This window comes from Lepidochelys kempii, chromosome 15, assembly GCF_965140285.1.
Source record: "Lepidochelys kempii isolate rLepKem1 chromosome 15, rLepKem1.hap1, whole genome shotgun sequence".
In the NCBI taxonomy this organism is placed as follows: domain Eukaryota; kingdom Metazoa; phylum Chordata; order Testudines; family Cheloniidae; genus Lepidochelys; species Lepidochelys kempii.
Genome location: NC_136394.1, coordinates 19338890 through 19351994, shown reverse-complemented (window position 1 = coordinate 19351994; position 13105 = coordinate 19338890). Strand labels below are relative to the sequence as shown.

Genomic DNA, 13105 nt, shown 5'->3' with positions numbered 1-13105 from the left:
CATGTCCTAGTCTAGTGGGTGGGTCAAGTGGCGTTAGGGCTGTGCTGAGGGTAGGATGGAGTGTACCTGCACTATACCAACTCACAAATGGTATAAGGTCCCATAAGAACTTTAGCCAGTTTGCATAAGCCTCTAAGAGGGGCTCTAACTTATGCAGATGGGGCTGAAGCAAATGCACCAGGGAGGCATGACTGGCTCCCTGATACTCCAAGCATATCTCAAGTGCAGGAGAGAATCCAAGACACTGACTTTTTGGCTACTTAGGCATGATTTCTGGTGCTGATGATTTCTAACTGACAAAATAGAGAGACTAACAGTAGTTGGGATCCTTCTCCACTGAGAATGGCCAGCCAGCAGTCCTCACAAGTTCAGCCCTAACATCTGGCAGCAAGAGTGCCTCTCCCCTATCTCCATCATCCTGATGAAGTAGAGTTAGAAGCTGTCTCCCTCACCCACATCATCCAAGGCACAATACCAGTTAGCAAGGATGGACAAACAAGACACTTGGGTAGCTTAATCTGATGGCAGTCAGTGAGCAGGTGTTCCTTTTCCTGAGGCAATTCATTAATTTTGTCCTCTTACTTCCAGAGTCTGAATGACAAAGCTACAATGATCAGATCTGGTCCTGCAAACAGCCTCACTCAATATGCTTCTCAGCTAGAGGATGCACAAATTACAAAAAGAAAAACCAAACCCATCATTCAGAACTGAAAGGAGGTTGGGCAATCTAACGTAAGGAACAGAACCAATGCAAAGCCTTTTTTGGATTCTGAGTCAACTAAATCAGCTGAAATATGGTACTAATGCAATCACCAGGGAAAAAAGAGGCCAAAACAATAAGCACACGTTCCCTAAGCACTTAAATTGTGTGCCAAATGGGGGAAAAGTTTTGCCCTCAAATAACACCCGCCAACTTCCACTGAAGTCTGTGGGATTTCTACACACATTTTCGGGCTGAATTTAGCCCTAAGTAAGGATCACAGACTTTGAAATATGTTGTTTTAGAATATAATAAACCAAATGACAGATCAATGTAAGAAAGTCCCTGCGTGATTTATAAATCAGCCTGTAATGGCAACATTAACCTTGATCGCCTCTGTTTCAGAGGACCATTAACCGTCTGTGCCACTGCTCCAGAGTAAAAACCAAGGTAAGAGGAAGGTTTTTTAAATTATTTTGGATTATCCATGAGTTTGCTAGGTTCTTGAAAGATCCAACTGCCTACATGGGTTAATGGGGGTAATGAAATGAAATTGAAAAAAAAAACTATAGTTAAGCTGGTCTAAAAATCATTTCCTAAAAATGAAGTCTTCCTGACTAGCGAACGGTCTCCCAAGAAAAGCACTAGAAACCCCCACATTGCTTGATTTATATTAGATCCTGAAAGTGCTGTAGCAGATACTTTTGCACAAGTGAGGGAATGGACAAGATGGACAAACAGGTCAATTAATTTTTATGAGGCCAGATGTTCAGTATGTTTCACCCCCTTAGTGTTGTCTGAGTGGTGCACAGGGAATGTAGTGTGATCAGTTGAGAAATTCTTGTGGTGGGAAAGCCAGTAGAGCCACCTCCTGCTCCAGTTTCCTCTCCCTTGGCATAGGGGCTGTATCAGGGGAAGAGTGGTAGAGGTGGAGTAGATCTCCCCTAAAGCAATCACAGTGGGGCTCCCTAAGGGGGGCTCCCTAGTCAGCTATCTTACATTAAAGCAGCCCCCTTCAGTCAGAGGAGCCCGGGCAGCTTCAGAACTGCAGAACAGTAGACTACTCCCGGATGACACCTTCTTCAGCCCTGAGCCAAGTGACTCGTGGTTCAGGAGAGAACCTGGCCTATGGGCTGTATACTACCAGTTTAAAGGTTGCTGACATATGAGGTTACATTGTAACAGATCACTGAATCCTCTCTGAAATCTGAACATCAGAGAGAGCACTAGGAATGGTCAAAAATGTACCACGACTGCCATGAAAACCCAAACAGTCACATGACAGAAATGGCCACACTTCTATTTACAATGAAATCACATTTCCATCTACTGCAGTATCACATACGTGCATGGCCACTTCCATGGCATCGTGGTTGTGGATTGAGAAAAGAGGACAAGAGTCATCAAAATATGAGTAGGACTCTACTCCTGTTGAGCTACAGGCCTCCAGGAGCTGTGCATACTTGGACTGGGCTATCCACTGACAGCCATTACATTTAAGTTACTGTCTGTAACCCAGGGCAACCTTAATTTTCAGTGCTTTTGATGTAGCTTCATAAGCTATTTTTCCTAAGGAGGCCATGGGGTAAATTGGTGTTTTCACCTGTCCCTTCCTATCTTGTCACCGGCCATGGGTAGATCTGGTTATGACCCTTCCCCCCCCCCCCTTTGTCACATACCCTTGTGGGGATACACCATGGTGATTGTATGAGTCAATCTATTTCAAGGCTTTAAATTTATAAGACTTACCGAACACTCAGGCAGGATTTCTTTGTGGCACGCACTTTGACAATCTGATTCACAGCACCTGGGAACAAATTATCTGATTCTGTGATCCCTTGCAAAGTGAGATAATTTTTGGAAGTACAGTGAAGATCCTTGCCATCCCTACTGTCTGAACAATGTTGCTAAGTTATATTTTCTCCTCTTTAATTAATGTTAAGAGCTCAATCTAACCGTATGAAAGCACCATTCAAACCAATAGCAGTCCCATTCTCCAACAGATGGAAGCTTCACTCACACGTTCCTTATGAGCAGAACTGAGAGCTTACTTAGGGGCCCATCCAGTATCCTCTGTAATCAATGAGAGGCTTTCCATTGACCTCAGTGGTCTTTGGCTGAGACCTCTCTGATTGTTACTACTATTCAGCTAGGCCCCACTTCAGGAAAGCCTTTAAACACAGGCTTAACTTTAAGGAAATGGAACTTAAGCATGCACTTAAGTGTTTTGCTGAATGGGGATGGACTTAAAAACATATGTTTTAAAGTAAGCATGTGCTTACATGCAGTGCTAAATTCAGGGCCTGAAAAACAACACATTTGAGTATGCCTGTAAAGATATGCACATGTTTAAGGGCTTTGATGAACTGGAGCCTTAAAGAACTAGTGTTATAAACCAATTTTTAAAAAGTATATTGTTACCACATTTCATGGACTTTTCTGAAATATCGTGAACCTCTTACGAGCAGGATACCTAGAAATGGGGAGGATCTTCATGTCTGATCTTCCATTCTTCAGGAGCTAAAATGTCCTGGGTTTCAGAGGACCATTTCAGTCAATGGGGCTAAAACTCCCTTAGCGCAGTGCCTCTGCTCTCAACGGCTCCCATATTTCCTATGACCCAGAGCACCTGAAGTTATTTTCTTTTTTTTGTCCAGCTTACTAGTGTAAAAAGAAATGATGGAAGGGACCAACAAGTCCAAATCTACAAACAAAAAAGTTTGCCACATATAGTAAGAGAGCATGTGCACTAGAGGGGTTAGAGAAGGGCATTAATAAAAGGGAGATTGGTTAAAAATGACTCATTTTTGTTCCTTAGAGTCATAAATCTTATTATTTCCTTGGAGAAAAGCCATGTGCTCAGTGCCTGAAACTGCATTTTTAAATGATACTCTTGATTTTTCACTTCCTTTATTTACTTAAAAAACAAACTAACAAAACAAGAAAGCAACAACAATCCAATGGTTTAAATCACAGCCATGTTTTATGGTCAGTATAAACCCTTAAATCTGCCAGTCAGTTGACACAGATGAAAAAACCAAATTGTATTAGCTCTCCACTAGAAAAATGATGGTGCTTTATATACTATCCAAACTCTAACCAGATTCACAAAGAAATTGAACAGAACATGGAACATCTTTTCAAATACAGTAAAATAACATCAGTCAAATAACTATTTTTTCTTTGGCACCATTGTAAATGTTAATTTTAATATTACACAGTACAAATTATTCCATTTCTATATGTTAGACAGAAAAGTAATAAACAAATGAGTCAACCATAAAACTGTTACATGATTTATGTCAGAATATGTTTGCTTACCAGCTACAAAGCAAAAAAGAATAATATATATATATATATATATATATATATATATATTCTATAGAAAACCACTATTAGTACATCAGATGCACAATGCAGTAAGACACTTTCAATACTTTCATCAAACCAGGACGATTCCAGTTTTTTTCATAATTTTTATAAGAATAAATGACATGGGCCGCCATGCTATTATAACAACTGGAGACTTTAATAAAAGTCTAGACCCATTTCTTGACAAATCTTCTCCATCTCTATATAAAAACACAAATGCTCATCAGGTACTTCATACATACATGGCTGATTTAGGCCTACGAAACGTGTGGAGTTTCTACAGCCAGAGACTATTTTTTTTCCCCCTTGCAGCTCATTCAACATAGTCTTAGTTGAATTTCTTAGTGTCACAAGACTATTTTTTAATGCCACAAGACAAGATCAATTTTGTCACTGACTGACATTGGTATTATTGTTATATCTGACCATGCTCCTACACAGATGTCTTTTAGGCCCCCAGGGTATGTACCCTCAACTAAAATGTGGAGATTAAATACCTCTCTGCTGTTTGATACACCATTTGTTAACTCCATCCATCCAGAGTTAGAATTTTTTTAAAAATGTCCCCTACCACTTCATCAGCTCCCACACTTTGGGAAGCCTTTAAAGGCTTCATCAGAACCTGTATCATCTCTATCACTTTTAAAAAGAAATGGAGAGAACACAGAATTGATACTCTTGCAAAAGAAATTAAGGCCTTGAATGTACACTGCTTCTGCGCCATCCCCAGAGATACTCAGAACGCTTATCAATCAAAGATATGAAATCAACAAACTTCTGTCCAAAAAGGCTGAGTTTGTTTTATTCTGTTTGAAGCAAAACTACTGGGAATCTGGCAAGAGAGCTGGCAAGCTGCTGGCACACAGACTTAAGCAAAAGGCTAACAGACCTGAGACTACAGCTTTTTCGAATTTACTGATCCCCACATAGGCTAATGGTAATGGGTCTCATTAATGCTGAATACAGTTGGTAACTCCCTTGGGGATACATTAGCTCATATGTTTTGGGAATTTCTGGTATGAGGTGAGTCAAAGCACCAATTTGATATTGGATGCTAAATTGGAGCTTTCCCTCTCCCACTCTAAGTTTCATTCTTGGATATATTCCTCATCAACCTAAACAAGACGGCATGATTCCAACATGCAGCTTTGGTCATTAAAACAATTAATCCTGCAAAAATGGACAGTAATCCCCACCAACAACTGAGGTGTGGCTCAGTGATACAACTGACCTTGTAGCTAACGAATGACTGGCATTCCGCACAAAGGGAATGCCCAAAAAATTCAAAGCAATTTGGGCTGCCTTTTTAGAGGTCTATGATTAACATAGACCCTGCAGATAGATATGTCACTTCCCCTCCCCTCCCTTTACTCTAACCCTCTTGATTCACTTTGTGTATTATGATCAATCTGGTATTTTGGTATATTTGTTGTATTTGGAAAAAATAATAAATAAATAAAGGAACGTGTTGACTTTTTATGGAGTCAACCCATAAATCTACTCTTCATGGTTTTTCCCCCTTAAATGTTGTAGGGTAAAATCCTAGTCCAGTTGAAATCAATGGGTTTTATCATTGACTTCAATGGAGCCAGAATTTCACCCTGGGACTTTAAGGGTCCAATTCCGCACTGTGTTGTCATTTAAAACCATGCAAAGTGGGTGCAAATGCTACCTTTCTGATTGGGTTGTGTTTTACATGCAGCTTTACACAGGTAAATGACTATGCAAGGGCCAAAGCAGTGGAGATGTGAGCCCTAAAATTCTTGAAAACCGTGATGCACTGCGTGGGCTTGATTCTCCTACTGTGGTAAAACTGACATGAGATCAGAAAGAAGTCCTGGAGCCTCTACAGTCATTTTGCCATATGGAAGGCCAGATCTGGAGCAATGCTGATTTGCACCAGCTTGAGGAACTGGCTTGAAATATGTAAATATTTATCCTATGCCATTTGACTAACGGATAAACTCAGCACAGCCTTTTTAATAAATCTGCTTGATACTTTGTCCTCCTGCCTGCACATCACCCAATCCTGCCGTCCTGAAAGGCTCCCAGTGGCACTGCAGGAATGAGCCCTACATAATGAGATAAATGCAGGGCTGAGAGCAGTCCCCCAAACAGAGTGGCTGTTTCTTGAGAATAATTAAGTGCTAATGTTATCAGATGTGTGTTAGCATCACGGGATACTTAAATTAAATAGTTACAATGGAAGACTCTCTCTGGTTTCAGAGTAGCAGCTGTGTTAGTCTGTATCCGCAAAAAGAAAAGGAGGACTTGTGACACTTTAGAGACTAACAAATTTATTTGAACATAAGCTTTCACCTAGTTTATTACCCAAGTTTTCCTTTAGCATTTACTCTGGCAAGGTACCTTATTAATTGTATTGAGCAATGCATACTAACAAGTAGTAGTGCTTGCCTCTTGTAGTGTTCCATTTGTTAAATAGCCGTTGAAACCTCTGTTTTAAATGAATTAGAGTTGGTCAAAAGACAGTCTTGAAAACTTGGTCATCCATGAAACAGGTATGGGGCCTGATTTTGCGCTGTCCTACGCCGGGGTCAATCAGAAGTAACTCCACTGAATTCAGTAGAGGTAAACCAGTTTAAATGTGCGTGAGAGAGCAGATTCAGACACACCAGTAGAGCAGCTGCCATTCTAGCTTCCTGACGTGGAGGGGCCAGTCTAAGAACGGAAAGGTTGTTCGGATTCCATGTCCACAGTCCTTGACTACTGCTCTGAGACTGCTAACACCAGCCCCCATTGTGTCCCGTCGGGACTGAGACTATCGCCTTGTTCCACGTAGGACACCTACTAACAGGGACTGTCCACATCATCTTTGAAGAGGCCACTCTACCACCAACCCCAAGGATAAAGTAGTCTGACCAGCACTAAAAACCCCATAACTCATCACCTGCAACCTGCCAGATGTAAAACACCCAGAGCCAGATGCTGATCTCTGGCCTGTGTAAAACAGGAAGAACTCAACTAAAGTTAATAGAGTTATGTTGCTGTAAAACAGGTGCGAGACTACTATCAGGCACACGTTCTGCATAAAACATGTTTGATAAGAAACCCCCACTATTAGATGGGAAATACAGGCCTGATTCTTCATTGCCTGCGCCTCATGTAGTCACTGACACCATTGCACAGTTGGCGTAAAATGTTACCCCCCTGGTTGAAATGACTGTACAACTCATCACCTTTAAACATATTGTACTTGCAATACACAGTATCATACGTGAATGAAAATTACTTATATATTAGGTAAAACCTTGGCCCCATTGAAGTCAATGGGACCAGGGTTTCATCCATTGTGTTCTTCCAGGAGAGCAGTGAGAGCTTTGGAAAAACTCAGTAGGTAAGAAATATTTTTCTCTTAAAATAAATAAATAAATAAATAAGCTTCTCAACTTTCTAGCCCAGAGCAATATTGATTAAAGAGGGAAAGAGGCTCAATCTATGTGTTCACCAGAGGATTAATAACTAAGAGAGAGCTTTCCTAACCACTGAAGCTAAATGACAGGTTTCAGAGTAACAGCCATGTTAGTCTGTATTCACAAAAAGAAAAGGAGTACTTGTGGCACCTTAGAGACTAACCAATTTATTTGAGCATAAGCTTTCGTGAGCTACAGCTCACTTCATCGGATGCATTCCACAGCATGCATCCGATGAAGTGAGCTGTAGCTCATGAAAGCTTATGCTCAAATAAATTGGTTAGTCTCTAAGGTTCCACAAGTCCTCCTTTTCTCTCTCTCTGGTCTCTGAAAGGTGCAGTTTCATTAATGCAAAGCTAGCAGTCACACTTAATCCTCCCTCTTGTACACATGGCTTTGCCTCTACTTTCTGCAAAGGAATTACCTTTCATCTGAAAGACTCTAGCCGTAAAAGCTTCTTTTTGACAAATCTGATGTGGACATTTTAAATGATTCATTTGCAACCTGTTTCCAACCCTTATCACCCATATGGAAATTTGAAAAGGCTCATTTTCAACCAGTTCCTAGCCTGCAAAGGATAAACTGTCCTTTTAAAAATACTGCTGTACCTCTTAAGTATGCAGATTGCCCAACTGAATTTTAAATGCAATCACTTTGCTTCCAGTACACTCTAAAATCAGAAGTCAGAGCCTGCATGAATCAGTCTTCTGTGTCCAGGACTTGCTATTTACATAATTTTAAGTCTGTGTGCTGCAATTATGTGAAATGTCCACTTCTTCCCTTCATGCAATACATATGCAATTTAAGACCCATTTATCACACTGAAAATTGTGGTTGTATTTAATCTTTCCAAAGAGAACAAAATCAAATTATTATGTGTAAAGAATGATAATCTGCTGAATTAAAGAGAATATTTAGAAGTTATCCCTGAACGTCTGCAACCTAATAGGGCAAAGAGGTCTAATAAGGAAACCATGGGTAGGAAGGCATGATGTGAGCATACATAATGACAAGATGAAAACTCTCTTAATCTTTTCAGATTGAATGAAATCTAATTACATGCTGTATTGATTGTTATGTATTTCTGGAAAGAGACAGTGAAAAGGGAAAAAGGCTATTACAGTAAAATTGCAGTCTGACCCTTTAATTGCTTTTGGCACGAAAGCTTATGCACTAGTTGGGGATAGTAAACATATTTCACTCTCTGTGGTAAATTATTAGCAACAGAGTTAGATGCAGAACTAATTAGGGAAAATCTAGTCAATTAAATAGTGCTGCAAGATAAAAAAACAGAACGATCAGAAATTATCATTATTCTATTTCATAAATCACTGTCTGTTATTTCTGCCATAATATCAGTGTTGACTTTTAGATAAGTAATATTCACTGAAAAGAAACATTTTAACAAATTTAGGATAATACATAGATGGATGAACAGGAGCTAGAGTATTTCAGTGTTCATTACAGAAGATATTTTGAAAGCCATGAACTAACAGATTTATATAAACCCTATCAAGTAAACTCTAGAGTCACGTGATTCCCCCTTGTTGCCTTACTTCTGCACCAAGCAGCAGCTGGGTATGCTGGAAGCTTTCAGAAATATGTATCTTCTAAGATGATGGGAATCCAGAGGATCAGTATATTGAAAACAATTGTTTAATATGTATGTTTGCACATTTATACAGGGATGCATTACAATTCTTATTCATACAATTCTAAAAATTCTTCCTGTTTCATGAGATATAATTCTTAGGATTATACTTACTTACAGTGGCTTTCACATATGAACTTTTGTATGGGCATCTCTGTGGGCATTGCATGGATGAAGGGATATTGGTACATTTTACTCAGAATTGAAAGTTAATATGGTTGTTGCCTAGGGACTTCAGCTGAACAGTTTTGAGCTGGCACATGATACACATGTAACTCCCCATCCCCCCTCTTTTTTTTCCCCTCCTTTCTAGAGAAGGTGAGTTCTACGAAGTTTATTCTTGGCTGAATGGAAACAAATATGGGAGACAGGTTTTTTGACCAGCACGTTTCAAACTATGAAATTGGTCTCCCTATGGAAGGTCCTTTCTCTGTGACTGGAGCTTCAGACAGGTTCATGGAAAATATAAATGAGGTCTTCTTTGTTTAGGACTAAGCTTAATCAGAGCCCAGTATGGAATACTGGGGTAACCTTACCAAAATACTAAGTACTCAGCAGATGGTTCTTCATTTGCTGAGACCAACGTGGAAATGACTCAACAATAAGGGGGAAAATGAATGAACTGGCCAGACCCCAGGCCCCATCCTGTGTTGCCATTACTCAGTCAGAACTCCCACTGATGTCTCTGGGTGTTTTATGTGTACAAGGAATGCAGGATCAGAGCCCTTATGATTACAGTCTGCATCCCTAGTGGATTACTGGTCCCAACAAAAGATAACTTTAGAGAAGGCCTAGGAACTCTCGCTCACCTTAGAGGACAAATATTATGACAAAGTTTGGGAAACCTAGATGTAGAGCAATAGTGTTGTGTACCAGGATGAAACTGCACAGCTCTGGAGCAATTTGAACCTGTATCTAATATCATGGGCTTTCCCGAAGACAGTACATAACACTTTCATAAAGCGACTTACTTGCAATTACAGCGTCAGAGCGAAGTGTTTCCTGCTAAATAATGAGTCATAATGTTCAAAGAGAAAAAACATGAGCCTAACCCAAACATAGATAGCCTGGTTCTGAATGCACTTATACCAAGGCAACTCAACTGATTTCAGTGGAGCTTGGCCTGAATATTCACTGATGTAACTTAGCAAAGGCCCAGAGACTTTTTGTTGCCCAAATGGCATATAATACAAATGGATCCCCATACCCAGCAAATTGCCAACAAAAACAATTGAAATTACAAAGAACTTCCTGTTTGATGCAAGCCCACAGCAACGACATGCAGTGGTGCCTGCCTGGCTCTATATGCCTGGCACACTGAGCGCTCCCATTGACTTCAAGAGAAGTTATCAAGCAGGACTGATCTCCCTGGTATTAAGATTCCACCTAGAGTCACACCTTATGCACGCAGTCACTAAAAATCAGTGCGCTAAGAGCCAAATCCTATCCCCAGCACATAGCCCAATTAACTGGGATATTGGGGATTTGGGCTTGGAAAGAAGGAATCTGCCCCAAAACCTGTGGTTCGGCAGCACTGCAGCCACTACAGCATCCTTATGGCACCTGTACCCACAGTTCACTGGGCGCAGGGTGGGGACTGATCCACTGCAGTCCAGGCCCCCTAGTGCTGTGGTGCAGCTGGGGGACAGGATTTATCCCTATATTTGCTTATTCTTGACATCTCCTTTGAGCTGTTAGTAAAACACGCAACTGTAGACACAGCTCTCTCATGCTCATTTGTGTGGATTTGTATGTATATGATACAAACACACACACACACACACACTTGCATATGTGAGGGAGATGAGGGGGGAACAGTCTGTGCTACGTTATTACTTGCCTGGGTACACTACTTATTACCATAATAGTCTAAACTGTTTAGATTTATACCCTCATTCAGAAAAGAGCACGGGGGGGGGGGGAAGGCAGCAATATACATTTACACGAACCTTAGAGTTTTTCTGCATTTTGGGGCTGCAGTTGCCTGTGTTAAATCAATGTTATGATTAAGAAGAGTCGTACAATTGCAAGCACATTTGCTATAATTTAAAAATACTTCTAAGTTTTATCTGGCACTAAATGTAAGGCATATGTTACATTATATTGTAAATGTAACATTTATTCCTTCTCTCTCTTCTTGTCCAAAGCACTCATGTATTTAATTATATACTTAATCCCCTAGTATTTCACATTCAGCAGTTTATGAATCTTTAAAAATTTCAATGCACTTATCATTCCAGAACCAGTTTCTGTATGAAAGACTAGTATGGGTATAGTAACTTTGATCAATTAACATGTTCTATCTATCATGGAACATGATCTCATTTGTGTATCTAACGAGATTTTTCAAGGCTGGTGAATCAGAACTGAGTCCAGCAAAAAAAAAAAAAAAAAAAAAAAGAGATGCATGCTTTGTTATCACCCCCCAAGATCTTATCAGATTTAAGTGCCAGTGTCATTAAAGAACCACATGGGACTATCAACAATGGGACAAAAGATGCATACTCTAAGAACGTAACAGACGTGGCTTTGAAAGTAAATGTTGAAACCAGACATGACAATGTGATTCTAGGTTACACACGGATTGCTAATAAATCCGATCTTTAACTCTGTGCCCGAGTGCGGACACACACCGTTCCCATCCACCCCTTACTTTAAAAATATTGACCAACAAACTTTGGGGCAACCTGTAGACCTGGAAACTGGAGAGAATTCACAACTACTCCTGGACACACACCTCCCTCCCCTTCCCCGGCCCCCTCTGTTCACTTCCACCTCCCCGGCCGCCTCCTTCGCATCCAACAGGCGATACTGACCGCAAGCCGTAGGCGGGAGTCCTACCCCCCCCCAGCCACACTCGGCCTCCCCCTCCCCAGCGGCCACCCCGGGACCCCTCCCCACGGGCTCCCCCGATGGGCTGGAGGCGACCGGCTCTGCTCCCAGGGAGGAGCGAGCTCCAGGCCGCCCGCTCTCCCCTCCCGCGGGGGCCGGGCTGCTGGTGCCCCCGGCTCACCATTGAGCTGGTTGTACACCACTTCCTCCAGGTGGTCCAGGCGCTGCAGGATGGCCTCCCGCTCGCTCAGGCCGCCCAGCCCCTTGGCGTGGCGGCTCCGCAGCCGGCGGTCGGCGCTCCGCACGATCTGCACCAGCTCCGGGGAGCGCTCCTGCAGCCGGCAGTACACGGAGAAGAGGATGATCCCCACGAAGACCAGGATGTTCACCGTCAACAAAGTTTTGATTTTCCGTGCCACCGCCATGGGAGCCGCCGGGAGCCTCAAGGCATGGCAGCCGGGCCGGCCCGGGCAGCGGCGGCATGGACGGCGGGGCCGGCTCCGGTGCCCCTCGGCCGGCGGCGCGGAGCTGTCCTTCAGCACCACGCGGGCGGGCGGGCGGCTCCCCCCTGCGGCCAGCGCGGAGCTGGGTGGGGGGAGGGTCCGGCCCAACGGCTCCTCAGCGGCCGCCCCCCCCGCCCGCGGCGGCACGCGGCTGCCCCCCCGCCCCGCTCTCCGCGCGCAGGCAGCAGCGCGGCGCGAGAGGAGCGGCCGGCCCGCGCTGGCTCCGGCTGGCTGTGGTGCGGCGGGCTCGCCCCGCCCCCGCCCCCGCCGGCCGCCCCCTCCCCTCCCCACGCACGGCGCCGCCGCGAAGTGACGCGCCGCGGCAGGCAGGCGGCCCGGCCGCTCCGCCCCTCCGCAGGCCGGGGGCGGGGGGCGACCCTCTGCCCCCTCCCTGGGGGGGCGCTGGCGGGACCTGCTCTGCGCCTCGACAGCCAACGGCCTCGGCCCCCCCTGCGCGCTCCCTGCCCCTGAGCCGGCTGGGAACCTGCTCCCCGGGGTGCCGCTGGGTCCCCCTCCCGCAGCCCGGGCAGGGCAGCCTGTCTCTGCAGCCGGAGGTCCCTGCGCCTCACCCCAGGCTGCAAACAGCCCCCCCCGCCCCCCCGTGGGGCCAGCCTGC

General features: G+C 43.7%; 1 protein-coding gene across 3 annotated transcripts in view; it reads right to left on the bottom strand.

Moving 5' to 3' along the window:
• GALNT9 (polypeptide N-acetylgalactosaminyltransferase 9) overlaps nucleotides 1–12643 on the bottom strand; it is a 222310-nt gene extending 209667 nt beyond the window's left edge. For all 3 annotated transcript variants that reach the window (XM_073312257.1, XM_073312258.1, XM_073312261.1), the window contains exon 1: nucleotides 12168–12643. In XM_073312257.1, the coding sequence (XP_073168358.1) occupies nucleotides 12168–12411 (244 nt within the window). In that variant the 5' untranslated portion in view covers nucleotides 12412–12643. The remainder of the gene's footprint in view (nucleotides 1–12167) is intronic.
• Nucleotides 12644–13105: the final 462 nt, after the last annotated feature.